Genomic DNA, 27,492 nt, shown 5'->3' on the forward strand with positions numbered 1-27,492 from the left:
CGTTTTGCTGTGGGGTTCCAACACAAGAACTAATCTGAACTATGCCCTTTTCCTTAAAAAAATCACCTAAAGACCTAGCAAAAAATTCACTGCCATTATCAGATTTAAAGAGCTGGATTTTAGACCCAAATTGAGTGAGAACCATGTTATAAAATTGCACAAAAACACTAGCAGTTTCAGATTTATCTTTCAGCAAATAAGTCCAAGTTATCCTACTGTGATCATCAATAAAAGTGATAAACCACTTACAATTATCAGCATTCTTCACCCGAGAAGGGCCCCAAATATCACTATGGATCAAAGCAAAAGGGTAAGAAGGCTTGTATGTAGAAGGAAAATAAGATGATTTAGTATGTTTGGCAAGAGAGCAAACTTTGCAAGAAAAAGAATTAGGCCTTTTATTAATGAATAGAGCAGGAAACAATTTTGCAAGGTATTGGAAACTAGGATGGCCTAAACGAAAGTGCCATAACATAACAGTATCAACTTTTCCTAAAGCGGTAAATGACTTGGAGATCTCGATTTTAGGTGAGGTAGGGAGGATGTAGAGACCATTATGCAAGCTGGCCTTACCAATCATCTTCTTCGAGTTCAGTGCCTGCAAAGTACAATCACGATCATTAAAAATTACAGAGCAGTGCAAGTCTGCGGACAATTTACTAACAAAGATGAGATTGCACGCCAGATTTGGTACAAAGAGAACATTTTTAAGTGCAATCTGTTCATTGAGAATAACAGTGCCATGTCCCTCTATTTTGCACAAGGTACCATCAGCCGTTTTGACAGCTTTACCAAAGGTATGGAAAAAATTGTGAAACAATGCCTTGTTACCAGTCATATGATCCGTAGCACCAGAATCGAGGATCCAATTAGGAGTCAACTGGGAGGAGAAAAATGCAGTAGAAGAAAGGTTACCTTCTGGATCTTTTATGACCAGATTACCTTCACAAGACCCTTCAAGAAAATTGTTGCCATTCAATCGATGGCAGGTGATAGTCAGACCAGACGAATCTGATGGAGCATCGGAACCAGAAAAATTTTCTGGATTTGAAGTAATCTCCGAAGTAGGAGAAGGAGTTTCGGACATGGTCTAGGTTGAAAAAGAAATCGTAACCTAAGCTGATACCATGTAGAAATCAGAGTATTTTTTATACTAAATAGAACATAAATCAGAGTTTTTATATACAACCTATGACACTACTTTAGGAAACTCTAAGTTAGGAAAGATACTAAATAGGAGATATGATCCCTTAAAATAAGGGATTTTAATAAAGAAAATATCTACAAAATATTCCTAAAATATTTACAGAATATTCCTACAATAATACACAAGATACAGTCAATCAATCATATTGTTTCTATTTTGAGATGGTGAAAAAAATGTTCAACAAAAATACAAAGAGAAGAAGAGAAGGGGGGGAGGTGTCATCATGTCATATGTATAATAGTCCTAACGTATGGTAAATGTTCCTCATTCCAAGCTCCGGAATACAACTCGTGGGGTTCAACCACTCCACTGAGTCACACAAGGATGACCTTGGCCAGCATGGCAGCATGAATTGATGGTTCCTGCAAAACAGTTTATGGAGGAAAACAATTTACTGGATATAGCAGAAGATTATCATTTTATTTGCTATAAAGTGACATGGGGTTAAAAAGTACCCACTCACTTCTCAATTAAAGAACACTTTATTGTAGGTTCTTTTAAACGAAGTAACTTGTGAGCAGAAAACAAGCTTACTTTCACGATGGAATTATACAAATGTTCATACATCAAAAGATCGTGTCTACTAACCTCAAACTGATAAACAACAATTTGTTCAGTCATGACTTGCTTTAGCCATATGGATTATGGATTGTCAACTATGACTTCACTGCTTGCTTCATGTATCTCAGAGCAGACCGCAACATTGCCCTAGCTTTCCTATCAGGAGTGCAACCAGACAAAATCATCTCTTCATATACAGCGGGGACCTGAATCCAAACCACACAGAGTATCTTTAAATAACAAAAAATGGATGTTACATTTGTAAATAGATGATGCATGCAATGCATTACGCTAAGAGCAACTGATGTAGAAGCAGAATTGATCAGACCAATACCACAAATCTGTTTGATCTTTCAACGTTTTTTAGTGGACAGGAAAACTAGAATAAATGTTGCTATATACTACAGAAGAGAGGGGAGGAGTGAGGGATAGTCAGATCCCGGTAAGATGCAAGCAAGTTTATAGTTGTTTCAGTAGATGTTGACTTACAACCGAGATTCAAATCTCCAATAACTATAATCAAATGACTCAACATAGTCATATAGGGAGAAAGAATACAAAAACAGCAAAAAGCAAAGCTAGCATGCACTGATCCCAATGGCTATCTATACAAAGGCACAGAAAATATTATTTGTGATGCAGAAAAGCAGAGGGCTAGTATCTCATTCTCATAACAGGACGGACACATTATACCTTATGAAACTTGTCAACACGGATAAGAGCTTTCATAAGTGTGGTATATGTGACTACGTCAGGTTTCAGACCCTGTATATAAATTGAACCAGATAATAGTGTCATAATTATGACCCAAAAGAATAGTACCAATAACTTCAAGGCAAGCAAACGAAGGTAACAGGGTACTCACGTTTTCCTTCATGTATTGCAACACAGCAAATGCCTCAACATCCCTTCTATCCTCACCAAAAGCATTTATCAATGAATTGAGAGCCAAGAGATTAGGCTTCAAGCCGTCTGCTCCCATAACCCTCAATGCATTCATTGCTTGCTCAGATAAACCCTGTTTAAAAGCAAACAAAAGATAATAAAGGTATGCTACAAGCATCTCAACCAATAGACTTAGCTCTAGCCAAACCTCAAAATTAATGATCTGACATGCCAATAGAAAATGCAGTCTTTGTGCCAAGCAGATCACTAGACTAGTACATTTTGTTTTCGTAACAACATAGACCCAAATAAATCCTTCCCAAGTATTTGACTCACTCCTCAAAGGTACACCTGGTACACTTTGCCCAACAGTTTCCTACTAATCAGGAACCACACACGAGAATTATCAAGATACAGACCATATTGAAGAGGATCAGAACTGTCAACATATTCATATACTATGAACTTACCAACTCATGAAGGCATTACGAATAGGACACATAACTCTGCCTCCTAGTGGTGGAGAATATATAAACATGTTTTTATGACCAAGAAAGCATCAGCTAACTCTAAAACCATCAAGTTAATTAAAGAATGTATATCATAGCAGTGCATGATCAGGGTTAAGTAGGACACTTTGGCCTAACATGAGAGAATGAGAACTGAAACAATGATAGCATAACTTACCCTTTGTGCATATGCATTTATCAAGGCATTATACATGGTTGAGGAAGGTTTTAATCCAGCCGACTTCATGAGCTCCAAGCACTCTATGGCATCACTGAACCTCCCAGACTTTCCATAAATATCTACAAGTGTGGTATATGTCACAATATTAGGCAACAAACCTTCACCCTGCATCTTCCCCAACAAGCTCTTAACGTCGTCCCATCTCTCCTGTTCTCCTAATGAATTTATCATAATATTATACGTAGTTGTACATGGTGAATACCCTTTTTCTTTCATTTCCTCAAACAATTGCTCCGCTCTATCATGCCACCCTGCTTTACAATGGCAATCTATTAGCGTATTCCAAGTAACAGTATCTAGCTCGATCCCCTCTGACAACATACGATCAAAGGTGGCCATGGCATGATCAAGACAGTTATACTTCCCAAAAGTATCAATCATCACATTATAAAAATGCCTATCGGGTTGTATTCCATTACTCTTCATTTCCTTCAAAACCTGAAAAGATCTTTGCCACTCTCCTTTGTTTCGATAACTTGCTAAAATCCTACTATAAACAAAAGAATTCGGCTTCACATTATTGGCTTCCATCTCTTTCAATACAATTCTTGCACTCTCCCACCTACCGGCATTGGAATAAGCATCAATTAAAAGACTATATGTATGCTCATCAGGAGAAACCCCACTTCTCTCCATCTCGGAAACAACTAATTCTGCATCTTTCAAGGAACCTGATTTCACATACCCTTTAAGAAGCGCGTTATAAGCTCTGGTTCTAGGCTTCAGTCCACTTCCTTTCATTTCCTCAAAAACAGCTTCAGCCTCCGCAATCCTCCCACAACAACCTAAGGAATAAATGACCGCCACAAGAGTAGCCGTTTTCGGGCTCAACCCAATTGCTTGCGCCATAGCTAAAAACTTTAGAGCCCGGCTTGGATCATTCGCTTTGGCGAAACCAACGGTTATATCATTCAAAAGCTGCCCATCGACCTCAATTCTATCACACTCAATTTCTCCATAAAGCTTCTGTAGAAGAGATGAATCAATCTTGTTGTTCCTGGTAAGCGATTGAATTATCAAGCTGTAATTCACAAAATCAGATTGGTAACCATCTTGACGCATTCTTGACATAAGATTAAGAGCCTTCTCGAGATCGTCATTGCGGGCACACGCGTTGATTAAGGCGTTATATGTTAAGGGAGTAAGGCTCTGCCTCTGAGAGAGTAAAAACGCTTCGTACAGCTTCTCGGAACGACCAAGCGCGTGGATTAGAATCGAGTAGAGAAGCTCGTAGGAGAAACAAAGGTTGTGTCTCTGAAGCCACGAAACGACAGCGTATGCTAAGTTGATAGAAGAGGAGGAGGACGAAGAAGAAGAGGCACATAGAGATTTCAATAAGGAGTGCCAGAGTGGAGCAGGTACCGCGCGATATGACTCGGCCAACTGGAATTCAATAGGGTCGAGTGAAGTGGGCGAGGCAGAGTCGGAGTCCGAGTCAGACGCCGAGTTGGAGCGGGAGAGGTAATTGAGTAACGGTGTGAAGTCGTAACGGCGCTTGTGAAGAGAAAGAACATCGTTTTCGTCGTCATTTTCATCACCGTACCTGTCTCTATCTCTCTCTTTATCAAATGAGAGAGTGATGGAGGTTTCGGCGGCGGCGGCGGCTTCGGCGGCGGCAGACGTGCAGAGGGATGTGTGGTGGCTGAAATGGAGGCGAATGATCGGCGAAGATAGTTGGATGGAAGGGAATCGCACGGGGAGGGGGGGCGGCAGCAAAAGCATTCTTATTTCTGATTCTGTATTTCAGCGTCGTTAGCGTTAGGAATAGGGAGAGTGGAGAAAGCTGCTTTTAGTTTTATCGGTTCTTTTGACGGTTAGTTTTGTGGTGGTGACCGTAGCCAAGCAGATTTTTTTTTTCTTTCAAATAACAAAATTATTTATTTGATGTACAAAGACATGGGCTACAGGGGAACTATAGTAAAATGTGATATAGCCAAATCCAACCCATTAGCCCCTTTTGTTATGGGTACACCCTCACTCTTTCTACTCCAACCAGTTTGGATGTTAATTTCAGGTTGCTTTTAAATCATGGCACTGGTTTTTGAAATTTTTGGTTTAAGGTGGTGTTGTATTATTATTATTTAAAAATATTTTTTTAATTATTTTGTGAAGTAAAAATATATATTTAAATAATATTTAAATTCATTAATGTTATAAAATTTTAATAATAATCTAAAAAATTAATTTATTGTAACTCATTATTAATATTTTGATATATAAAATATAAATTTTAAATATTTATAAGCAATTAATATTAATTATTTTTAAAATTTAATTTGAATATAGGATTAGTGTCCGAACTTGACAACTATTCTCACATTAGGGCTTGAACTAGACCTGATCATGGGTTGGGCCACCCGACCAGGCCCGAAGACCCGCATTAAAAATGGGAGGGTTTGGGTAAAAATATAGGCCCAAAAAATAGATTTGGATAAAAAAAGAAGCCCATTTAGAAAACGGGTCAGGCCTCAAGTAAGACTTTTTTTGGCCTGAGCCCAATCCGAATTATATACTAAATATTTTATTTTTAATCATTTTTAATTTTTAACCTTACTTTTAGTTTTAGTTTCAGTTTCACTTTTGTGTCCTCCTCCCCTTTATTCCCAATTCCAAAACCAAAATCCCTAAGCTCACTACCTCCACCGATCTAGCAATGTTGTCCGTCGGCGCCGTTCACCACTTTTATCTCCACCTCCCACCTGCTTCCTCTGTCACCGACGCCCACCTGATTTCCTCAATAAGAAATTTTCTTTTCACTTTCTTCTTGTTTGGTCACTGAGAAAACGAAGGAAAATTTTATGTTCTGATTATATTTTAGTATCATTTTGTTTGGTCACCTGAACTGTACCTAATTCGAATGGAAACTGAGAATTTTGTGTTTTGATTATGTTTAGTATGTCTGTTTCATCTCTTTCAAAAGTTCACAAGCCTTATCTAATAGGCCAATTATACAACAGTGGTTTATCAGAACACTATATGTGATGAAATTCGGAGCAACACCCTCGAAACCCATTTGTTCTAAAAGTTCGAGGCTTTTTTTTTATTTTACCTGCTTTGCCGAAGCCATCTATCATCGCAGTGTAAGTCACCACATTAGGATAACACCCCTTTTTTTCCATCATTAACATGAGCTTATAGGCCTCATCTGTTTTACCAGCCTTACATAGGCCATCAATCATTTCTGTGAATATAACAACATTAGGAGCACAATAATTTTCAAGCATTTTGGATAAGACTTTTAAAGCAAGGTCTAGTCGTTTATCTTTAAACAATCTGTCAATTAATAAACTGTACGTATAAATATTTGGACTATAACAATGCTTAGAAATCTTGGAAAACACCTTTTGTGCTTCGTCTAGCTTTCAGACCTTGTAAAATCCATCAATAAGAGCATCATACACAACTTGGTTTGGCTTACAACCAACTACCGACATGGCTTCCAATAAATCGTGTGCTTCTTTAACCTTGTGAACCTTGCATAAACCATCCACTAAAGCTCCATATGTGAATACATTTGGTGTTTGGGCATTACTTTCAACCACTTTAAAATATAAATCTACATCCGGGATTTCTACATTAGTGCACATTTTAGCATAAATTTGATAGGCTTTCTTAATCTTCCTAGCTTTACAATGACCATCAATCAAAATTGTATATGTAACAACATTTTGAGTGCAACCTTTACACAACATCATCTCAAAGCATTCATTAGCCTTGGACACCTTCCTTGCTTTAAGATAAACATGTATTAGAGCAGTGTACGTCACCACATTAAAGGCATAACGACCCTTTACCATCTCATCGAACCAATTATGTGCTTGTTTAATAAGATCAGGTTTAAAAAAAACTATCAATTAAAATAGTGTATGTATATACATCAAGTACGACACTGTTCTTTTTCATTTCCCCGAACAATAGAAAAGCCTTTTCTACTTTAAAGGCATTACACAAATAAGCAATCACTTTGGAGTATGTACTAGTATCAGGTATAAAGCCTTTACGCATCATTTCATGAATAATGTTACATGGTTTCTCAAATTTTCCAACACCACATAGAAACCTGTCAAAATTGCTGAAATTGATCTTATTTAGTATAAATCCAGCAGCAAGCATTTCATTATAAGCATTCTCAGCCAAATTTAGCACATCTAAGCTTGGTAACTCATCATTCCTACAAATGTTTGCGATTGTTGTGATTGTTGTTGACCGGATGTGCTTCGAATGTTTATGATTGTTGTTGACCAGAATTGAGGGTCATTTGCTGATTGTTTGTTTTCTATATACACAAACTAGTTGCATTTGGTTTGCATTCATTGCATCTTCAGTGCCAGGGGGACTTTGCATTCTAACTGGTTACTATTTATTACTAAAAAATTTGTATTTACTTCATAACATCTTGTTTTGTCTTACATCAATAATAATTTATTTTTAACATGATAAGTTAAAATTTTGATCAACACAAGTTGAAATGAGTTTCTTAAACACTAATATTTTCGTTAAGTAAACGATCTAATATTTAAATTAACATTAAAACTTTAAGTTGTTTTGGCATTATTTTTGTTATATATAATGCTTAGGGGAAATCTAAATTCAAATAGTGCTAAGTTTTAGCTCGAATTTAATTCGAAATTCAATATTTAACTTTAGACTTAATCGAGTTTATCAATTTTCATACTCAAGATTAGGGTCATGAAATGCTCAATTAGGGTCATGAGTTGTTCGAATTGAGTACTAAAGTGTTCGAATTTGACTCAATAAATAGTTCAAGTTGCTCGAGTTTGAGCTCAACTTAATAATTACCAATCAAATTCAAAGTTTTTATTTCGAACAATTTTAATAGCTCTTGCAAACACCACTATCTTATTTACACCCTTAAGCTCTTTCTATATAGTAAGGTAAAAACATAATTGCATAATATAAAAAATTATTAAAATGAAAAGCCTAATTAAACTCACAAACTAATTGAATCAAGTACTAAAGTACTCAAATTCTGCTTGATTGTACTTGAGCTCAACTCAATAATTATTGTATCGAATTCAAGTTTTTTTCGAATCAAATTGGAATAATACCTAAACACCGATATCTCATTTACATATCTAATTATATTACTTTTATAAATTTCCATTATTTAATTTATTTGAAATAAAGTTATATATAGAAGACAAAACCAGCTTGATGTAAAAAAATTCAAGTTATCTCTGTTTTGTCAAACATATTCAAATGTAAGGTTGAATATCTCTTATTATGTTACTATTACCTTCAATGTCATAACATCTTCAATGCCAATATCTTCATCTATGGCCTTTACTAATGTCAAAGGACACTTTACATTATTTCCTCAAGTTGAATGAATAGGGAAATGGATCTAGGGACTTCATTGGCACATTCCCTCCCTTAAAAAGCCTCACTTATCTGATTTGGTTTTTAGTTTTTATTTTTATGAATGTATTTATATTTGTATTTATGTCTAAGTCATATTTGAACATGAATATAGAATACGACATCTTTATAAATTAATATTTGTTATGCTATATCATAATGAATAAAAATTAGATGCAAAAACATAATTGAATCCATTTATATGTTGAAATCCTTGAACCTTGTTGCTTTGTTATTCCAAATTAGCATATAAGTATTTTAGAGAAAATGACTTTTTTTTTCTTCTGAAGATGGAATGTTGGAAAAGTTATGTTATATGTAATTTAAGGGTTATAACATTAATATGTATCATTTGCACATTAATCTTAATTTCTATTTAGTTCATCATGAATTAGAAATTAGTTAATTTATTATCTACTCATATTCAACATATACTTTATATGATAACTGAAGTCCAGTTAATCTTAACTGTACTAGATTAGTTTTAATTTGGGCTAATATTTTATGATAGTAAATAATAACATGGAATAATTCATATATTATATACAATTGTTGAACAATTATATAATCTTTTGGTTTATTTAGATTTCAGGACTTGAGTTTTTATGACTATGGCTAGTTCGAACACTACTATACCTGTGGACGATGTGTTTAATGAATATGAAAGTGCTCTTAGACGTCAAAAGTCTACCACTTCAAAGGTGTAGGATGAAATAACAAAGTTTGAATGCAAGAACAAAAATGAATTGAAGGCGCAATATAATCACTGTAAGAGTATCTTCTCTACTAAATCTTCTAGTGAAACCTCTCATTTAAGACGTCACCTAAATAACTATTTGAAAAAAGTTAATAAGGACATCACTCAATACACCATAACCATTCAACCATTATTAGGAGGTGGTCAATCTATAAAAAAAACTACAAGTTTGATGCTGATGAGTGTCGTCGAGCTGTTTCTACTTTTCTTGTGTGTAGCAAACATTTATTTAGAGCAGTTAAAGAACCAGGATTTAGATACATGATGAGAATTGCTAGTTCTAATTTTAAGAATATAAGTAGGCATACAACTGCTAGGGATGTCCTAATGTATTATGCAAAAGAGAGAGATCATGTTAAAGAAGAGTTAGCTAAAACACCTAGTTTAATTTGTCTAACTTCTGATAATTGGAACTTAGAGCATACTAATGATGAATATATTTGCATTAGTGCTCACTGGGTTGACAAAGATTGGAAGCTACAAAAGAGAATCATAAGGTTTAGAGCTTTATTTCCTTCGTATAATGGTTTGAACATAGTGGATGAGCTTGTTTTATGTTTATCTAAATAGGTTATAAACAAGAAAATTTTTAGCATCACCTTGGATAATGCTTATTATAATGATGTTATGGTTTATTATCTTAAAATCGTTTTCGTGCGAACTGAGCTATTTTGTGTGATGATGCTTTTTTTTAAGTTAGATGTTGTGCACATATATTGAATCTTATAGTTAAAGCTGGTTTGAAACTTGTTGATGATGTTGTTGGTAAGACTCAAAATGGAATTAAGTACATAAAAAATTCGGGAATTTGTAGGAAAAGATTTTATGATGTAGCCGACAAAAGTTTTCATTTGAATGCGACCAAAAAGTTGTGTCAAAATGTGTGTGAGAGATGGAATTCTACTTATTTAATGCTTGAATATTCTCTTTACTATAAAGATGTGTTAGGTTATTGGGGCCAACGGGATAAAGATTATCAAATATTTGCACTTTCTAATGAGGAGTGGAGAAATATTGCTATTCTTTGTAAATTTTTGAAAGTCTTTTCTGATGTGGCTTGTGTTTTTTCTAGTTCTAATTATCCAATGGCTAATCTTTATTTTAAAGGGGTCTGGAAGGTTTACAATGTCTTACTTGATACAGTTAAAGGTCCTCATTCTTTTTTTAACTCCAATGGTTAAGCAAATGCAAGAGAAATTTAATAAATATTAGGCTGGGTATTCGTTGATATTGTCATGTGCTGCAATTTTAGATCCTCATTACAAGTTGAATTATATACAGTATTGTTTTACTACAATCTATGGTGTTCATGCTTTAGATTTTGTTGAAAGCATTCTTAGCAATCTTAGACTCTTGTTTGACGAGTATGTTAAGAAATCCAAATCCACGTCTTCCTCTTTGGCTGAGAGTTCTAATGTTTCAGATAAAAATCCTGTTGATTCTAGTTTGCATCAACATAATGTAATCAGTGCCGATTTTAGGGGAGATTTTGATGAGAGTAATGATTATAAATGATATTTAAATTAATCTAGCACAAAGAGTGAAAAGTCACAGTTGGACATTTATTTTGAAGAACTGGAGCTTAAGTTGAATAATCAAATAGATGTTTTAGATTATTGGAGCAAAAGTTCAATTCGATATAGTGAGCTTTCATTATTGGCTCGTGATCTTTTGGCAATTCCAATATTGATTGTAGCTTTCAAATCGGCTTTTAGCATAGGTAAGAAAGTTATCACACCTTTGAGGAGTTCACTTAAGCCAAAAATGGTTAAAGTCGTTTTTTGCTTTGATGATTGGATGCGAGTTAAGGGATTTTCAACGAGTAATTATTATTCTTGTTTTATTGTTGTAATTTTATAATATTTTTATCAATTTGATTATCTAATTATTTATTCTTATTTCATGTTAGAAATTGGTTGCAAGAATGATGATGAAGATGAGGACGATGTTTCTTCAATTGCTTTTTAGGTTACCTTTCTAATTGTTGACAATTTAATTTAGCTTCCAATTTATAGTTTGTTATAAAATTAAATATGTTGATTGGTTAATGTATAAATATTTTGGTTGGTTGATTATATTTTGCAGGTTTTTTGTGTTGTTTTGATGTTGTTGGTGATGTTGTCTTTTGTGCAGTTTTGGTGCTACTTTTTATAGTGTTTTATTGTTGTTTCGCAGGTATTTATTATGTTGTTCTGTTGTCGTTTTTAATATTATTTGGATATTGTAGAACTTTTATTTTATTATTAATTTTGTTATTATTTTAGTTCTAACTTGTTTCAATTTTAATATAACAACTTTTTATTATATTTTCAATTTGTGTATTGTTTTAAGAATTGTTTTAGTATCATTTTTTATTTGTTTATTGTTTTAATATTTGTTTTTATGTTTTTAAATGCATTTGATTTATTATATTTAAAATTTTTTTATTTAATGAAATAAACTAAAAAAATTTAATATGGGTTGGGTTGAGCTCGGGCTTGGACAAATTTTTAGGCCCATATTTCAGATCTAGCCGGGCATAAAAAATGAGCCTGGAATTTTGTTTAGGCCCGACCCAAACCCGACCTAGCCCAGCCCATGAACACCTCTAGCTTGAACTTATTTTGGGTCCAAGTTAGACCTTAAACTTGGCAATTGTTCACACATTAGGCTTGAACTTTTCTTGATCTAAGTTAGCATGTTGGCAACAAATGCATATACATATGCAAATACATCCCTCCACCACACCAATGTCTCCGAAGAGGCAATGGATACTTGATGACCTGTAACAAATGTTGGGTCCCAAATGACATATCATATTCTCCACATCGTCAACAAACCCATATAGAAATGTGCATATGATATTATTGGCATGTTAGTTGTATCCCAACCTTTTTATTAAGTTTACATGGGCTTCAACCATTCATATACTATACTCTCATTTCATTTTATCATCAATTCGTACAGTCCATTTTCATATAACATAGTTCATATTATATTCATGTCACATATCATATACCAATTATGTCACACACTCTTTTACACTATATTCAATTCAGACAAATTTCTCGGCATTCAATATCACTTAATAAGAATTATTTTATATGATAATATAAGTTTACCTCGATAGTTATTCATGCAAGCAACATGTAAATGTGTATCTATATAATGATCTCGAATAATAAAAGTACAAACCGTAATTATTGTTACTCGTGTAGAACTCTCGTATTTTCTATCTCTCATGATGGCTCGACGTTGCCTTTAGCTACGTTCGATAATTCAATAAATAAAACAATATTAAATTTCATTCAATTCACATTCAAATACAAAGTCAAACATATTTTTTATTTTGTAAATTTAGTCATTATATTCAGAGCACGCGTATTTTTTATATCTAGCATCGAATCAGAATCCAACTTCACATTCTCTCATAAGGGATACTCTCTATTCATAGCATAATTTCATGACATGTTCTTCATTTATTCAATTTAGTTTCATGACATGTTCTTCATTTATTCAATTTAGTCCCTAATATTACAAAGATATCTAACAAGTTTAATTAGCTTTACAAACTAGTCCTTTTTACAATTTAAACTTGCTGACTATCAATTTCTTCAAATTAAACCCAAAATCGTTAATTTCTCTTTAATGGTAATGATCTGTTGTAATTTGACATGTCAAATTAGGCTCTTCGTTACACTTAATGAGCTTGTTTCCTAGCAAGTTATATGTTTTGTCATGTTTTTACTTAGTTTTAGTTATTCACACAAATAAGTTATTATTGTGAATTTTATGCTATTTTGTGAATTGAGATGACCAATTGACATTCCGAGCATCTAATGAGGTTGGTGGATGATGCAGGGAGCCCACAGTTGTTGAAATGGAGCAAAAACATCATCAAGAATAGGTGTATCACAATATCAAAGTATAAAAGTTGTGATATCTCTGACAATGTTGAAACAATGAGACTCATATCCTTATCTCCCATAGTTGCCATCATACCCATAATTAGGCATTGAAATACCATTCACATCAGAAACAAATTGATCTTCTAGCCATCTATAGTTATTATTAAACAATGAAACCATTAAAACATAAATAAACGGTGTATCTGCAAACCTAATTTTCACTAATTATCTCATTAACAAAGCATGCAGAAATCAACACAATTCAACTTACCACACACAAATCTCCCTGACAATGATGCTAGCGACTTGATTGTGCATGTTGGTGTTTGTAGTTCAAGTAGAGAATTAGCACAAAATATAGAAACAAAAAATGACTTCTATGAATAGGTCAGATGTAGTATTTATGTGTTTTACAACGAAACACGAGTATTAATCCGATAAAATAAAGTAGTCATGTAACGTCCCCCTACCCGAGACCATTGCCGGAGTCAAGCAGGAGACATTACAAAACTTATCTTAGCACTTAAACAATTTTCGTAGTAAACTATCCATCTGCGTCACGGTCGCTAAAAAAATCATATCTCGAGTTACGAAACTCGAAATCCAATTCCGTAAATTTTCCCTAAAACTAGACTCATATATCTATTTACTAATTTTTTTCTAGAATTTTTGGTTAGGCCAATTAGTACAGTTTATTAGAAAAAGTCTCCCCTGTTTCAGGGTTTGGCTACTCTGACCCTTGTGCACTACGAATCAAATTTCTTCCTGTACAGAAATCCAATGACTATGCCATTTGTTTCAATTAAAAATAGACTCAATAAGGAATCCATAAAAATAAAGTTTGAGTCCTAATTATTAATACAAAATTTATGGTGAATTTCTAAAGTCAGAACAGGGAATCCAGAAATTGTTCTAACCCTGTTTCACCAAAACGTAAATATCTCATAAAATACAACTCTTTTACCTATTTTGTTTCTTCCATATAAAAATAGATTCATTAAGCTTCAATTAAATATTTTATTCATCATCTAATTCACTTTATACTATTTTTGGTATATTTTCAAAGTTGGATTACTGTTACTATCCAAATCTGTTTTAGTATAAAATGTTGATAACTAAGTTTATAACATCTTCATTTCTTCTCTCTACAACATTTACCAACAATTCCTCTTATTACTCTTCACTAACATATCAAAACATACCATACTTAAGGTTTTGGTAACATTTACAAAACATACCAAAATATCACTTAACAACTTAGATACTTTCAAAATAACCAAAAGACATCCTAGGTACAATGCCATTTTCTAAAAAGATAGAAACTTCACCAATTTGAGTTTGGGGATCGGCTTGTATGCTGAGTCCTTATACTTTCGTACCTAGCCTGCACACGGAAACAAACCGTACGCTGAGAATACTCTCAGTGGTATTTCTATAAACAATAGCTTAATCAACTTTAAAACATGGTAATTCAAACACATTATTGCTATTATTCAATATCAATCAGTACTTTCATAACCTTTACTTTATTTACCCTTATTAACATAACTCGGACACTGACGGATACACGGATCCAACCCACACTCCGGGATAAGCACATAGTGCTTCATCGGAATAAATCCGGAACTTTAACATTATAGTACACAAAGTACTTCATCAGAATAAATCCGGAACTTTAACAGTAGTCGACACATAGTGTCTCATCGACTTAATGTCGGAATATCCCAATACTTCCAATTCCTATGACATGTCAACTATATCCGACTAGCCCGACACTGTTAATAGGGTATTCAAAATCACATTCATTTCAATATGGTAAAAATACTTACCTCATTCACATTTTCATACAATATAAATATCAAATATAGCAATAACGATTAAGCTCGGTTTATAGAAATACAAACCACTATTTATCGAATTTAATCGATATCTTCGTTCACTTTCTCTTTTCCCTTCTTTGATGACGTATCCGGTGCTACGTTTGCTACTAACAATCATACAATTAAAAATCATCAATATACTAATTCATAAAACACATTTTTCACTTTCTATCAAACTTTTATAAAAATTCCAATTTCGTCCTTTTTCCATTACTAATCTTTTTTTCTTTAACTTAAGCTTCATATTCTCTTTTAATCAACTCATTAACAATTTCTAACTCATAAAATTCATTATAAAACATAAATTTTGAGCTCTATTCAACTTAATCCCTATTTAAACCTAACTTAGAATTCTTTTAATAAATCACTCAATTTTCACTTCTAACTTCAATTCCTATCAATTTAACCCATAAAACCTCAATTTATTCAACTAAATCAATATCTAAAAATTTTCTATTTTTCTTCATTTTAACCTCATACATGTAGAACTTTGAATTAGGCATCCATAAACATAAAAATCATAAGAAAATGAGCTAAAACAACTTACCAATCAAGCTTTAGGGCCTTAATCCTCAAATTTCCCTTTTCTATTTCTTTCTTTCTTTCTTTCTCACGTTTGCTCTCTGTAACTCTTTCTATGTTTCTTTACTCATTATTATTTATTCATTATACTATATTATATTATTATTAACCTATAATAAATATAAAATTAACATGTGTAATAGCTATAACATAAATATCTTATAGCTATTACACATATATATACCAACTATTACACATGTTATATCATACATTCACACACATGGCACTTAAGGTCTAATTGCTAGATTAGTCCCTTTTACTTCTTTAATCTATAATTAAACTTTTATTCCTTATGCAATTTAATCCTTTAAACTAAATTCAAGCTACTTCACTTAATTAAACACTAAATAACCATTCAACTATAATTCATAAATATTTCTAATAAATATTCATGAATAAATTTCACGGAAACAGTACTCAAGACTCAATTTTCGATACCGTAACTTTCGGTTCATTACAAGTCAGTTGATATCCATGTTGCTAATTAACTCTCGGGTTAGAGATATAAATTGCTTAAACTCCTAATTGGTCTAATTTTACCTTTTGGTCACCATTTTACCTAATTAGACGATTTAGTCTAATTTATTTCTCGACCTTACTAGACAAAATTGGGAAAATCAAATTTGTTTACAACAGAAATTCCTCTTGATCTCACCTAACTAAATGTTCCCTAGAGTCATCAATTCCAAGTTTTGAAGCTTATTTGATTTAATCCAATTTTTACAATTTAATCCAATACAAAACGTATATTATTCTTTTTTCTTTTTAATGAAGATAGCTTTATTAACTATGTATGATTGTGTAAAATGCGATAAAAATTCTATTTTTAATAGATTTTGGGATCAATTTTAATTTTTAAATTTCTTTCAAAAATTATTTTTTAGATGAATTTTTTTAAGTTAACAAATAAAAAGTAATTTTATCATAATTCATGCTAAATGAATTTTTTATTCTAATAGTGATTCATTATATGAACCTTGTATTAGTTTTACAGGATTGAGTTTTAAGAATTAAAACAAATTTAAATCGTTTAGCATAAATAAATTTGACAATAATTTGAGGCAATATTTTTATCAAATAAAATATTGAATTATAAAATATATAAAAATTATAAAACGATTTAAATTTATTTATAATATTATCATAAAAGTAAATTTATACAAAAACTATAAAATAATTTTAATATATTTTATTTAACATACAATGAAACTTGTACATTGTCGAGTAAAAAAACTATTTTTTTTAACATTAATAAAGATGACGTGTCAATCAATTAGACCATCTACTTGTTAGAAATTAAACAATGCTACATTGGAAAATTTCCATTGTTACCTTGTTATAGAATTCTGAAAATTGAAACCTTATTATGAAAAGTTTTAGATTGCAATAATTCCCTGCCATTTATGCTTAAAAGGAAAATTTCTTTCCTTTCTATCATTTTAATTTTTAACCATGGAACTGACAAAAGGAAGAAGCCCAAATCCTCTTTTTTTCTTACAACCTGTTTCATTCATGTAAATTACTTTAAAAACTTTTATTTTTTTTCTAGAAAAGTTAGTTTTTTTAAGGGTAAATTACACCAACAGTCATCCAACTTTGGGGTAGCTGACAAAACAGTCACCTAGGTTTTATTTCAGTCACTCAACTTTCGAAAAGTTACAAAACAGTCACTAACGTTACAAAAAAGTGACAAAACAGTCACTGACTAACAGTTTCTGTTAGTATCTAAACAGAACTGCTGATGTGGCAAGTTAACTAGCTGATGTGGCCAGTTAACTTGCCACGTTGGATGAAGAAATTGAAAAAGAACTCTAAAAAAAACCCTTTAACAGAGGAGAAGAAGAAAAAGAAGCAGTAGTAGCAGAACATGCCTTGTGGGTTTATAGAAATATCAAAACTTTCCCTCAAATGCAGGCTTGTAATGCACTTTTAGATGGGTTAATTAAGTTGCGCAGGTTTGACTCTATGTGGGATCTTTACAAGGAATTGCTTTCACGGGGGTTTTTGCCTAATGTTGTTACTTATGTGGTGTTGATAAATTGTTGTTGTTTGTTAAGGTGATGTTTTAAAGGCACAGAACTTGTTTTATGAACTGTTGATGAAAGGAATTCCACACAATGTTGTCCTTTACACTACTGTCATAAAGTTACTTTGTAAAGAAGGTAAGATGCTGAAGGCAGAACGTATGTTTAGATTGATTAAAGAGGGTTATTTCCTTCCAAATTGGTGCACTTATAATGTTCTGATGAATGGATATTTCAAGATGGATAGAGTCGAACGAGCCTTGGAAATAAACAGGATGATGATCAGTGATAGGTTGGGACCAAATATTGTTACTTTTGGTATCTTGATTGATGGACTTTGTAAGGTGGGTGAATTGACGGTAGCTAGGAGATACTTTGTTTGTAGGGTTAAGTATGGTGTTTTCCCTTATATTTTTGTCTACAATTGTTTGATTGATGGCTACTGTAGGGCAGGCAATGTTTCTGAAGCAGTGCAGTTGAGCTTAAAAATGGAGAAGTTGGAAATTTTGCCTGATGTTATCACATATAGCATACTGAGTAAGGGTCCTTGTATTGCTGGTAAAGTGGAGGAAGGCAGCTTTTTTATTGCAGAAAATGAACAAAGATGGAGTTTTGGCTAATTCTGTAACTTACAATTCCTTGATTGATGGGTACTGTAAAGTGGGAAACATGGAGAAGGCTTTGGAGATATGCTCTCAAATGAACGAAAATGGTGTAGAACCAAATGTTATCACTTTCTCTACATTGATTGATGGTTATTGCAAGACTGGAAACATGGAAGCTGCTGTGGGATTTTACTCTGAAATGGTTATCAAATGTCTTGTTCTGGATGTGGTGGCTTTCACAGCTTTGATTAATGGGTATTGTAAAAATGGTAATATCAAGGAGGCATTTCGGCTGCATAAAGAGATGCTAGAATCAGGATTAATGCCCAATGTTTTCACGTTAAGTAGTTTAATTGATGGCCTTTGCAAAGATGGAAGAGTTTTGGAGGTTTTCAGCTTTTCTTTTCTTCTTCTTCCTATTATTCTTCTTCTTCTTCTTCTCTGTTAAAGGGAGGTCTTTTAGGGTTTTTTTTCAATTTCTTCATCCAACGTGGCAAGTTAACTGGCCACATCAGCTAGTTAACTTGCCACATCAGCCGTTCTGTTAAATACTAACGGAAACTGTTAGTTAGTGATTGTTTTGTCACTTTTTGAAAGTTGGGTGACTAAAATGAAACCTAGGTGACTGTTTTGTCAGTTACCCCAAAGTTGGGTGATGTTGATGTAATTTCCCCTTTTTTTAATTAGTGTTCTTTGTAGGTTTAACTGGTTTAGGTTCTGTTGTCTGAGAATAGTGGTAAAATCAGGGGTTGGTACTACTTCCTTAAAATAAAATTTTTTTCATTTAGACATCTGTATCATTTATAAAACTTCAAATTAAAAATGATAAAATTATATTTTGATCCCCTAAAAATGTTAAAAATTGATTTAATCATTCAAAGATTATAAATATATAATCTATTAAAATGATAAAATTACTTTTTTATTATGATAAAAATATACAATTTAATTTTCGCCCTCCCAATAAATTCATTTGACTTCATCCCTGCCTGAGAACAAACTTGTTCTAAATATAACATCATGAAAATGAAGGCTTACTAAGTAATGTTTTTTGTTGTTTCATTTTTTTAGTTACGAATCTAGCATCGTTAAACAAAATTGATATAGGTTTCAACTCAACAAAAATGATTTAGAGTAAACTACTAATATAATTATTTAATTATAAAAAATTTTCATTTTAACCACCTAAAATAAAAAATTTGTAATTTAAATATTTATGTTACATAATTCGATAATTTTAATCATTTTCGTTAAAATTAAAAACAACAAACTAAGATGACAAGTAAAAAATTCGGTTGAATAATAAATTTAAGCCTAAATTTTTACATATTATAGTTATAATTTTAAACAATTAACCTAAAGTTTATAAAATCTCAAATTACAAACTTTTTATTTTTTTTGCTAAATAAATATTTACCGTATCCCTCGTTCCCCTTCCCAATCCCTAATTCCCCTTCCCCCTAAATGCCGCTCACCGCCTCCAGTGCGATCTGAGGTACCACATCGTGCTTTTTGCTTCTTTGCCTTCTGCAAATTCTGCAACCTCAGTTCCCCCACCCACCCATTCACTCATTCACAGAGACGACACCCCCACCGCGCTTGGTGACCTCCAGCGCCGCTGCCCGTCCGTGTCCCGCTTCCTCTGTCAGCTTCTCCGCTCCAACCTTCAGCCGTCGCCGTCCCACTGGTTTGCTCGGTATATATGCACCATACTTCCACTGCTGCTTCCACAGTTCATATATTTTTGTTTGTTATATTAATTGAGTTTTAAATCTTGTTAATTATCGACTCTGTTTGCATTGGAACACATGTGGGAGGACTGTTGTGAATGGACAGTCTATGTAATGTTGTGATCGCAAATGGAATTGCCTACTTTTGACAAGCCAAAGTCCTAAACTGTTCTCTCTACTTTATGTTAGATGTTACATGAACTATGTAGTTTTTTTTCATGCTATATAGAAGATTAAGTGGTAGTGGCACATTTATGCTTTGTTCTCATTGAAAATTTTAAAGCTTGCTAAAAACCTGATTGATGTGGATTGTGTTGTAAAATGCTCAGCTTGGAAACACAATAAGCAATTTGGTGGAAGAAAGATGGGAAAAGAGGAATGTGAAAAGAGAAGATGGACTAATTGTCAGGTCTTGAAATAGTTATAAAGCCACCAGCTATAATCTAGCATAATGCTAAGCTGTTTAGTTATAACCAGACCAAATCATATTAGTTGCATTTCATAATAACAAGTCCAAGTTGAGTTGCTTGTGCAAGCAGTGCCAGAAAGTTCTGCCTGCTTCTATCAAATTGCTGTAGAAATTATATAAGAGTGATGGTTCAGTTGATAAATTCTATGTAACTATAAATTTGTTTCTGTGTATAAATCTCAGCTTTATTGTAAGACCGTGCCATCATTTATCCTTTTTACCTTCATCGCACAATGGTATTCTTAAAATTGCTTTAATCCTTCTCCTTATTGCTTAGTCAATTTTTTTTGGAAATATTTATTTTAATGTTTTGATATACTATATTTTTAAAATTTATTTTATATAATATTTTTTTCAAAAAAAATTCTGGCTGGGCCCGAGTTTAGCAAATATAATTCGTGCTAGGCTTGGACAAAAATCTAAGCCCCTTTTTTGGGCCGGGCCCGGGCATACCAATCGGGCCTAAGATTTTGGTCAGGCCATGCCCATGGACACCTCTAAGCTTATCCCTCCACTGCCAACCCTGAACTTAACTTTCAGAGGTTTTGAGCTATTTTCCCTACTATGCAGGAGTCTGTTTATCCCACTGTCTCGATCAGCATGGAAGGATCTCGAGCTCAAGTCAATAAGCCTCACAAAACTCGTTTCTCCTCTAAATCTTCTAGGAACATTCATAAAATCTCTCACAAAGGTTGTCCTTCTCTATTCAACTTCAATGGTTCAGATTTATATTTATATATAACTATGATTTTGTTTTCCCTACTAAGGATTCTTTGTCTTTTGGTCATTTAGACAAGAACTGGATTGCAAAATCAAACCGTAATGTAACGCAGGGAGCCCGAGCTGCTCGGCTTCAGCGAAGCAAGATGGTGAGTGAGAATAAATTTGAATATCTCTCGTGCTTATTATCTCACACTGGACATTGCTATTTGATTTTGTAGCTAAGAGAGCAGAAGAAGGAAGCTCTTTTGAAAGAAAAAAGGGCTTCAAGTGGATCAGCCAGCCCTCCCCGTGTCATCGTATGCCTTTTGTATAAATTAATTCTTCCCATCTTGTTGCTTTGAGTGCCTATTGTTTCCCCCCTAAAGGCTTATTATTTTTTTTATCACAGCTTCTTTTCCCTCTTTCTGCATCTGTGAATGTAAGTTCACTTGCTGAAGACATTTTGAGATTGCTATCAGCAGATGTTGGCGGAGCTTTTTCATCAACAGTAGTTTCTTCAGAGTACAAACTGCGAGCAACAGTAGGCGTCACTGCCCCTGTTTTTATTTCATGTTATTAGTTAGAGAAAGCTGCTAGTTAATAATTTCAATCTCAGCTTTCTTTTTGATTTGTCAATTTTGTGGTGGATGTCATTTTATCATTCAGTGAGGTTCAGTGTAATATTATTGAAAGATGTGCCGTTTATGCTTTATCCTAAGTGCAAGAACTAGCAACCTCTTAATCGTCAAGTTGTTCTGTCTAGGTACTGCATGCTCCTCATGGGGACCTATTATCGTGTATGGAAATGGCCAAGGTAAAAAATTGTCTACAACTTGGTGATATATTGTGTCAACCTCATTTAGTAACCCTCCTTCTTTTTTCTTTTTTTTTTTCACTGTAATGGTCAACTGCCTGTTTAATTGTAGGTTGCTGATTTGATTGCTTTTGTGGCATCAGCTACTGAACAAAGCACATGTGACTATATTGATTCATTTGGAAGTCAATGCCTTTCGGTGTTCAGGTCTCTAGGCTTACCGAGCACTGTCGTTTTCATTCGTGTATGTTCTTAGTTCCTGACTTTATATGGTTTTTATACTTGTGACCTCTCTAAGAAAGCAAGTACTGAGGTTGAAGTTTTTTCCTCCAGGATCTGCCTACTGAGCTTAAAAGACGAAATGATGCAAAGAAGATCGTTACTTCCAGCCTTACTTCTGAATTTCCAGAAGATTGCAAGTTTTATCCTGCAGATACGAAGGACGACTTGCACAAGGTGATATTCTCTGCAATGAGTTATCTTTTTTTGGGTTTAACTGATATATCCGTGAATTAATCAGATTGAGATGTAATTGAATAATGATTGTGTTCCATTTATTCACATTTTTTCCTGCTTCTAATACACTTTACTGATATTTTGATTGCAGTTCATGTGGCTTTTTAAGGAGCAAAGACTCACAACACCGCATTGGAGAAATCAACGGCCTTATCTTATTGCTCAAAAAGTACTTCTAAGTTTTTGCAAATTTTTTTATGAATTTTACATTGTTAGGAGTAGCATAGATTGTGAGGAAACTTTAACGAAGGTATTTTTGCAATGTAAGTCTTGGAGATGTTCACCTATAAAAAATCTGAGTGATAGGTTGTACACAATCATTTTTGGATGGGCGGTTGTCCAATCCTTTTACAATCCATTAATTTTTTTTCATGTTACTTGTTTGTGCCAAAACCTTTTAAGGTAAAATTTTATGAACTGCTATGTTTTAGGTTGATATGGTACCAGATGACTCCAGTCCAGAGAAGTGTACACTTCTCCTCACTGGTTATATGCGTGCTCACAGCCTCTCAGTGAACCAGCTGGTAGTTATATCTCTCTACGCTTTTGCTTCCCATGTATATCTGGTGGTGGCTTCTTATGGTCTTATACATTAGGTTCATGTGTCTGGTGCGGGGGATTTTCAGTTGAATAGAATTGAAATTATGAAGGATTCTATCCCTTTAAATGCTAGAAAAGATCATAATGCTATGGATTCTGATGACATACAAGATGCTGAGGTACGTTTATTTTAATGAAACTTGAACACTATTTCAGAAGCAAGAAAAGCCTTTATCTTGTGTACTGGGTAGCAATGAAGTGGGTAATGAACTTTTCATTTTTGCTTCTTCACGTCCAGATCATTCATTCCCTAGCTCCTGATCCATCAAGCCAGGAGCCTTTGCTTGTTGAGAATGTTCCAGATCCACTTGCTGGAGAACAGGTAACTTGGATATTAAAGCTTTAAAAATCTTGCTCGCGATTTCCTATGATTACTCTGTCATGAGTTGGTACTTGCTTTTTGGCATGTAGATCAACAGAGTTACTACTTTGGTCTCCTCATTCTTGTTAAATATTGACTTCCCTGATATTATTTCATCTCATTTTTCTGTTTCTTTCAACTATTAATCAAATCACTCAAATGTGTTTTTTTTGGAGTAATAGTAATTGCCATGCATGCATCAAAACCTGTAGTAAAGAATTAAAGGAATTTTGATGCTGAGTATGCTTAAAAGATGAGTATAATTAAATTGAGACATCAGGAAAACCAAGGATTGTATTTTTCAAACTTTTGGTTACATATTAGAGGTGTGCCTTTGATAAGATGATTAAGTTGCTGCTTGCCCCCAATCCAATCTACAAAGTACAAACTAATTTTGTGTCTGCTTAGATACTTTGTAATTGAGTTTTTCTTATTAAATTAGTAAAATTACTTAATAGTGGTATGCAAACACCCTTATGCATTCTTCTAGGGGATGTTGGGTGCTATTTATACTGCTGTTTTATTATGATAGACATGGCCCACTGAAGTAGAAATGGCTGAGGCTGAAAGAAATCAAAAGCAGAAGAGGTTGAGAAAGAGAGCTCTCCCTCGAGGCACTTCTGAGTATCAGGTCTGAATTGTCTTGCCATTTCCTGGGACTCTTAACATTTGCTGCCCACCTTTCTGTTTCTTATTTATCATGTTTATGGATAACAATCTATTTGTGACCACTGTCTGCCATTCAGGCTGCTTGGATCGTAGATGATACAGATGGAGAGGATTCTGGTGTGGAGAATGATGGAGATGATGATGAGGATGATGATGGCATGTTGTTGGATGAAGGAGAAAGTGGCTTTCCTAGTCAAGAAGACACCAATAATTCAGATTTTGAGGAAGATCAAGCTTCCTTGCACTTAAGGGACTCTGATGAAGAAACTGAAAATGATTCAGTGATGATGGTGTGTCTCTTTGATGCTTATGTCCCAATGCAATTTGTACTTAATGAATTATGAGGAAGTGCCAGCTATATGTTTTTGCATATCCTTGCTTCTTGCGGCATTCATGTTGTTTCTTTTTCTGTTAAATATTCTGTATGTGAATGATTTTTTCTTTTATACATGCAGGAAGGGGACAATATGACAAGGGAACAGATAGAGGATGAGATTAAAAAAATAAAAGAGGCACATGCCGAAGATGAGGGTATTTATGTTTTCTGGATGAGTCCTAGAGTTTTTTTTCAGAGCATTTCTTATGATTAGTTGTCACATTGTGTAAAGCCAGAATAATGTATATCCGGGGGTGGGGGGGGGAGGACACCTATAATTGGAACATCTTATTATAGCTGACTACTAAAATTTGACCCTTGTAAGCCCTTTTCTCCTCATAATTGAAGTCACTAATTCTAGTCTTCAAAGTATTAACAAGTGAGGAGAGGGCATGCATATGATAGCTAGTCTGCAGTTAAGTTTTGAATTTTGATGATGAGATTGGGTAGCTACTACCCCACTACACCAATGCATGCATTTTTCTCTGAAAACTCTTCTCAAATCTTCACAGCCATGTATGAACACCTCTTGTAATGTAGGTGCTAATATACTGTTGATTAAATGTTAATTTCAGAATTTCCAGATGAAGTGGATACTCCACTAGATGTTCCTGCTAGAAAGCGATTTGCAAAATATAGAGGCCTCAAGTCTTTTAGGACATCCTCGTGGGACCCCAAAGTAATTTATTGTGATACCATTTTGGTGAGCTTTGTTTTGGGTTAATATTATGAAGTTATTAAAAGTTTACTGGTAATTGTTAGGAATCTCTACCTCCAGAATATGCCAGAATTTTTGCTTTTGATAATTTTGCAAGAACACAAAAGCATGTTGTTGCAAAAGCTTTAAAAGTGGAGCAAGAGGGCAGGGATGACTGTGCGCCGGTTGGTTCATTTGCTAGGTTTTATATCAAGGAGGTCCCTTTTCATGTTGCTTCCAAATTGTGTGCGGCCTCAAGAACTGCACCCATTGTTTTATGTGGTCTCCTGCAACATGAGTCTAAGATGTCTGTTCTTCATTTTAGGTATATATTTCTCTTTACACTTCCCTGGTTATGAGTAGCAACAATTCACCCTTATTTATTTATTTTTTCCCAATATGAATTCTTTTTGCAGTATAAAAAAGCATGATAGTTATGATGCTCCAATTAAATCTAAAGAAGAACTCATATTCAACGTTGGTTTCCGTCAGTTTGTTGCTAGGTAATGGTCTCTTTGTAGCTTACTACTGTCTTGGACCTTTTACCAGGATCCTGAAATTTCTCTGCTTATTTTCAGACCGAACTTTTCGACTGACAATATTAATTCAGACAAGCACAAGATGGAAAGGTTTCTTCATGCCGGACATTTTTCAATAGCATCAATATATGCTCCCATTTCTTTTCCACCTCTCCCCTTGATTGCTCTGAAGAGTGCAGCAGGAGCCGGCACTCCTGCAGTTGCTGCTGTTGGTTCCTTGAGAAGTATTGACCCCGATAGAATAATTTTAAAGAAGATTATTTTAACTGGGTATGGATTCTTTTGTTGGGTGATAAAAGTTTTCGAAGATGATTTTTCTACTGGTTTATGTTTATTCTAGAATTTCAGACTTAAAAGAAACAATACCTATAAAATGCAAAAGTGATTTATGTAGTTTGGCTATGTTGATTTGGATTATATCTTGATGCAGTTATCCTCAACGAGTATCCAAGTTAAAAGCCACAGTGCGATATATGTTCCATAATCCAGAGGATGTGAGATGGTTTAAGGTAGGATAATCTGTTACAAGTGATTTAACATATTTTGTTTCTATAGTTGAATAGCCAGTGGAAAAATTACTTTTTACATAAATTATATTCTTGATTTGGATGTGGTTGCAGCCTGTTGAAGTGTGGACGAAGTGCGGTCGTCGTGGTCGAGTTAAGGAACCCGTTGGTACCCATGGTATGCTAATCCTATCAAATACACATATCTTGCTGAATGCCCTTCTTTATCGAATATACTTGGGTGCCGGCTCTAGCTTTCAAGGAGAAAGCTGAGTATTGCTTTTTGTTCCATTCTTTTTATCAGGTGCAATGAAATGCATATTTAATGGGGGCCTTCAACAACACGATACTGTTTGCATGAGCTTGTACAAGCGGGCATATCCAAAGTGGCCGGAACACCGGTTCCCTGCTAATGTTTGATCAGGAGCTCCTGTTTCATAAATGCAGGAGATGCGCTTGCTTGTATTGGGAATGAAGTACCGGTTCAGAAATCTGGACTCCAATTTACCATACTATATTCTTCCTCTCTTTGGTTTCTTCTCTATTTGGATTTTCTTTGTCCATTTTGTGATATGGGGCATTTGAGAACTAATATGATATTTATACAGAAAAAGAAGAGCTGCATTTTTTTTTGTCAACAGAAGCTGCATTTTGTTAGTTAGGGCAGTTGAAAACAAATACCATTATCCATACAGCTAAAGAGAAGCTTGCATGCTGATCAGATTTTATTTTGTTTAGTTTCTAATATTTAGGCATTAATAACATTTTCAGGATAATAACATTTAGTTATTTTACATTTGTTTTGGTTTCTTACAGCGAGTGATAAATGATTTTATTTAATAATTAATTTTTAAAAGAAATATAAATCGAAACAAAATATTATTATTTAAAAATAGGGTCTAATCAACAGATTTGTGCTTGAATTATATTTTTGTTCTTCAATTAAAACTTTTTTGGTTGCAAATTATACAAAAAAATATTTTTTTTTCTATATCG

The 27,492-nt window shown here is 33.8% G+C and overlaps 2 protein-coding genes and 2 pseudogenes across 3 annotated transcripts; 2 read left to right on the forward strand and 2 right to left on the reverse strand.

Moving 5' to 3' along the window:
* Positions 1 to 373: 373 nt before the first annotated feature.
* On the reverse strand, positions 374 to 5,392 carry LOC107918001 (pentatricopeptide repeat-containing protein At5g42310, chloroplastic). The gene is made up of 5 exons (XM_016847478.2): positions 3,341 to 5,392; positions 2,634 to 2,786; positions 2,462 to 2,533; positions 1,796 to 1,974; positions 374 to 1,569 (listed from the first exon to the last, which is right to left on the reverse strand). The coding sequence occupies exons 1-4, from the start codon at positions 5,123 to 5,125 to the stop codon at positions 1,864 to 1,866; spliced, it is 2,121 nt and encodes a 706-aa protein (XP_016702967.2). The 5' UTR covers positions 5,126 to 5,392; the 3' UTR covers positions 374 to 1,569; positions 1,796 to 1,863.
* A 619-nt stretch (positions 5,393 to 6,011) lies between these two features.
* On the reverse strand, positions 6,012 to 7,747 carry LOC107917371 (pentatricopeptide repeat-containing protein At1g06710, mitochondrial-like; annotated as a pseudogene).
* A 10,033-nt stretch (positions 7,748 to 17,780) lies between these two features.
* Positions 17,781 to 19,201, forward strand: LOC121232009 (pentatricopeptide repeat-containing protein At5g61400-like; annotated as a pseudogene).
* Positions 19,202 to 19,908: 707 nt separating this feature from the next.
* LOC107916910 (pre-rRNA-processing protein TSR1 homolog) lies at positions 19,909 to 27,292 on the forward strand. Of its 2 annotated transcripts, none has more exons than XM_041117313.1 (22): positions 19,909 to 20,213; positions 21,287 to 21,407; positions 21,509 to 21,585; positions 21,658 to 21,735; positions 21,828 to 21,959; positions 22,182 to 22,232; positions 22,345 to 22,476; positions 22,566 to 22,688; positions 22,840 to 22,917; positions 23,180 to 23,272; positions 23,345 to 23,467; positions 23,587 to 23,670; positions 24,242 to 24,340; positions 24,456 to 24,668; positions 24,834 to 24,909; positions 25,330 to 25,433; positions 25,517 to 25,776; positions 25,868 to 25,954; positions 26,030 to 26,260; positions 26,421 to 26,499; positions 26,611 to 26,674; positions 26,801 to 27,292. In XM_041117313.1, exons 2-22 carry the CDS (start codon positions 21,317 to 21,319, stop codon positions 26,914 to 26,916), a joined length of 2,391 nt encoding a protein of 796 aa, XP_040973247.1. In that variant the 5' UTR covers positions 19,909 to 20,213; positions 21,287 to 21,316; the 3' UTR covers positions 26,917 to 27,292. The 2 variants fall into 2 exon arrangements, with proteins under 2 accessions (XP_040973247.1, XP_040973273.1); XM_041117339.1 differs by having other exon boundaries at positions 19,923 to 20,213; positions 23,375 to 23,467.
* The last annotated feature ends 200 nt before the right edge of the window (positions 27,293 to 27,492 follow it).

Source organism: Gossypium hirsutum, chromosome A01 (genome assembly GCF_007990345.1).
Source record: "Gossypium hirsutum isolate 1008001.06 chromosome A01, Gossypium_hirsutum_v2.1, whole genome shotgun sequence".
In the NCBI taxonomy this organism is placed as follows: domain Eukaryota; kingdom Viridiplantae; phylum Streptophyta; class Magnoliopsida; order Malvales; family Malvaceae; genus Gossypium; species Gossypium hirsutum.

Coding starts and splice junctions, on each gene's coding strand:
- LOC107918001 (XM_016847478.2), bottom strand. CDS start 5,125: ATGCTTTTGCTGCCGCCCCCCCTCCCCGTGCGATTCCCTTCCATCCAA. Junction 2,787..3,340: donor TAAATGCATATGCACAAAGG/GTAAGTTATGCT, acceptor GCTTTTAAACAG/GGTTTATCTGAGCAAGCAAT. Junction 2,534..2,633: donor TGCAATACATGAAGGAAAAC/GTGAGTACCCTG, acceptor ATTTATATACAG/GGTCTGAAACCTGACGTAGT.
- LOC107916910 (XM_041117313.1), top strand. CDS start 21,317: ATGGAAGGATCTCGAGCTCAAGTCAATAAGCCTCACAAAACTCGTTTC. Junction 21,408..21,508: donor TCATAAAATCTCTCACAAAG/GTTGTCCTTCTC, acceptor TTGGTCATTTAG/ACAAGAACTGGATTGCAAAA. Junction 23,273..23,344: donor GCCTCTCAGTGAACCAGCTG/GTAGTTATATCT, acceptor CTTATACATTAG/GTTCATGTGTCTGGTGCGGG.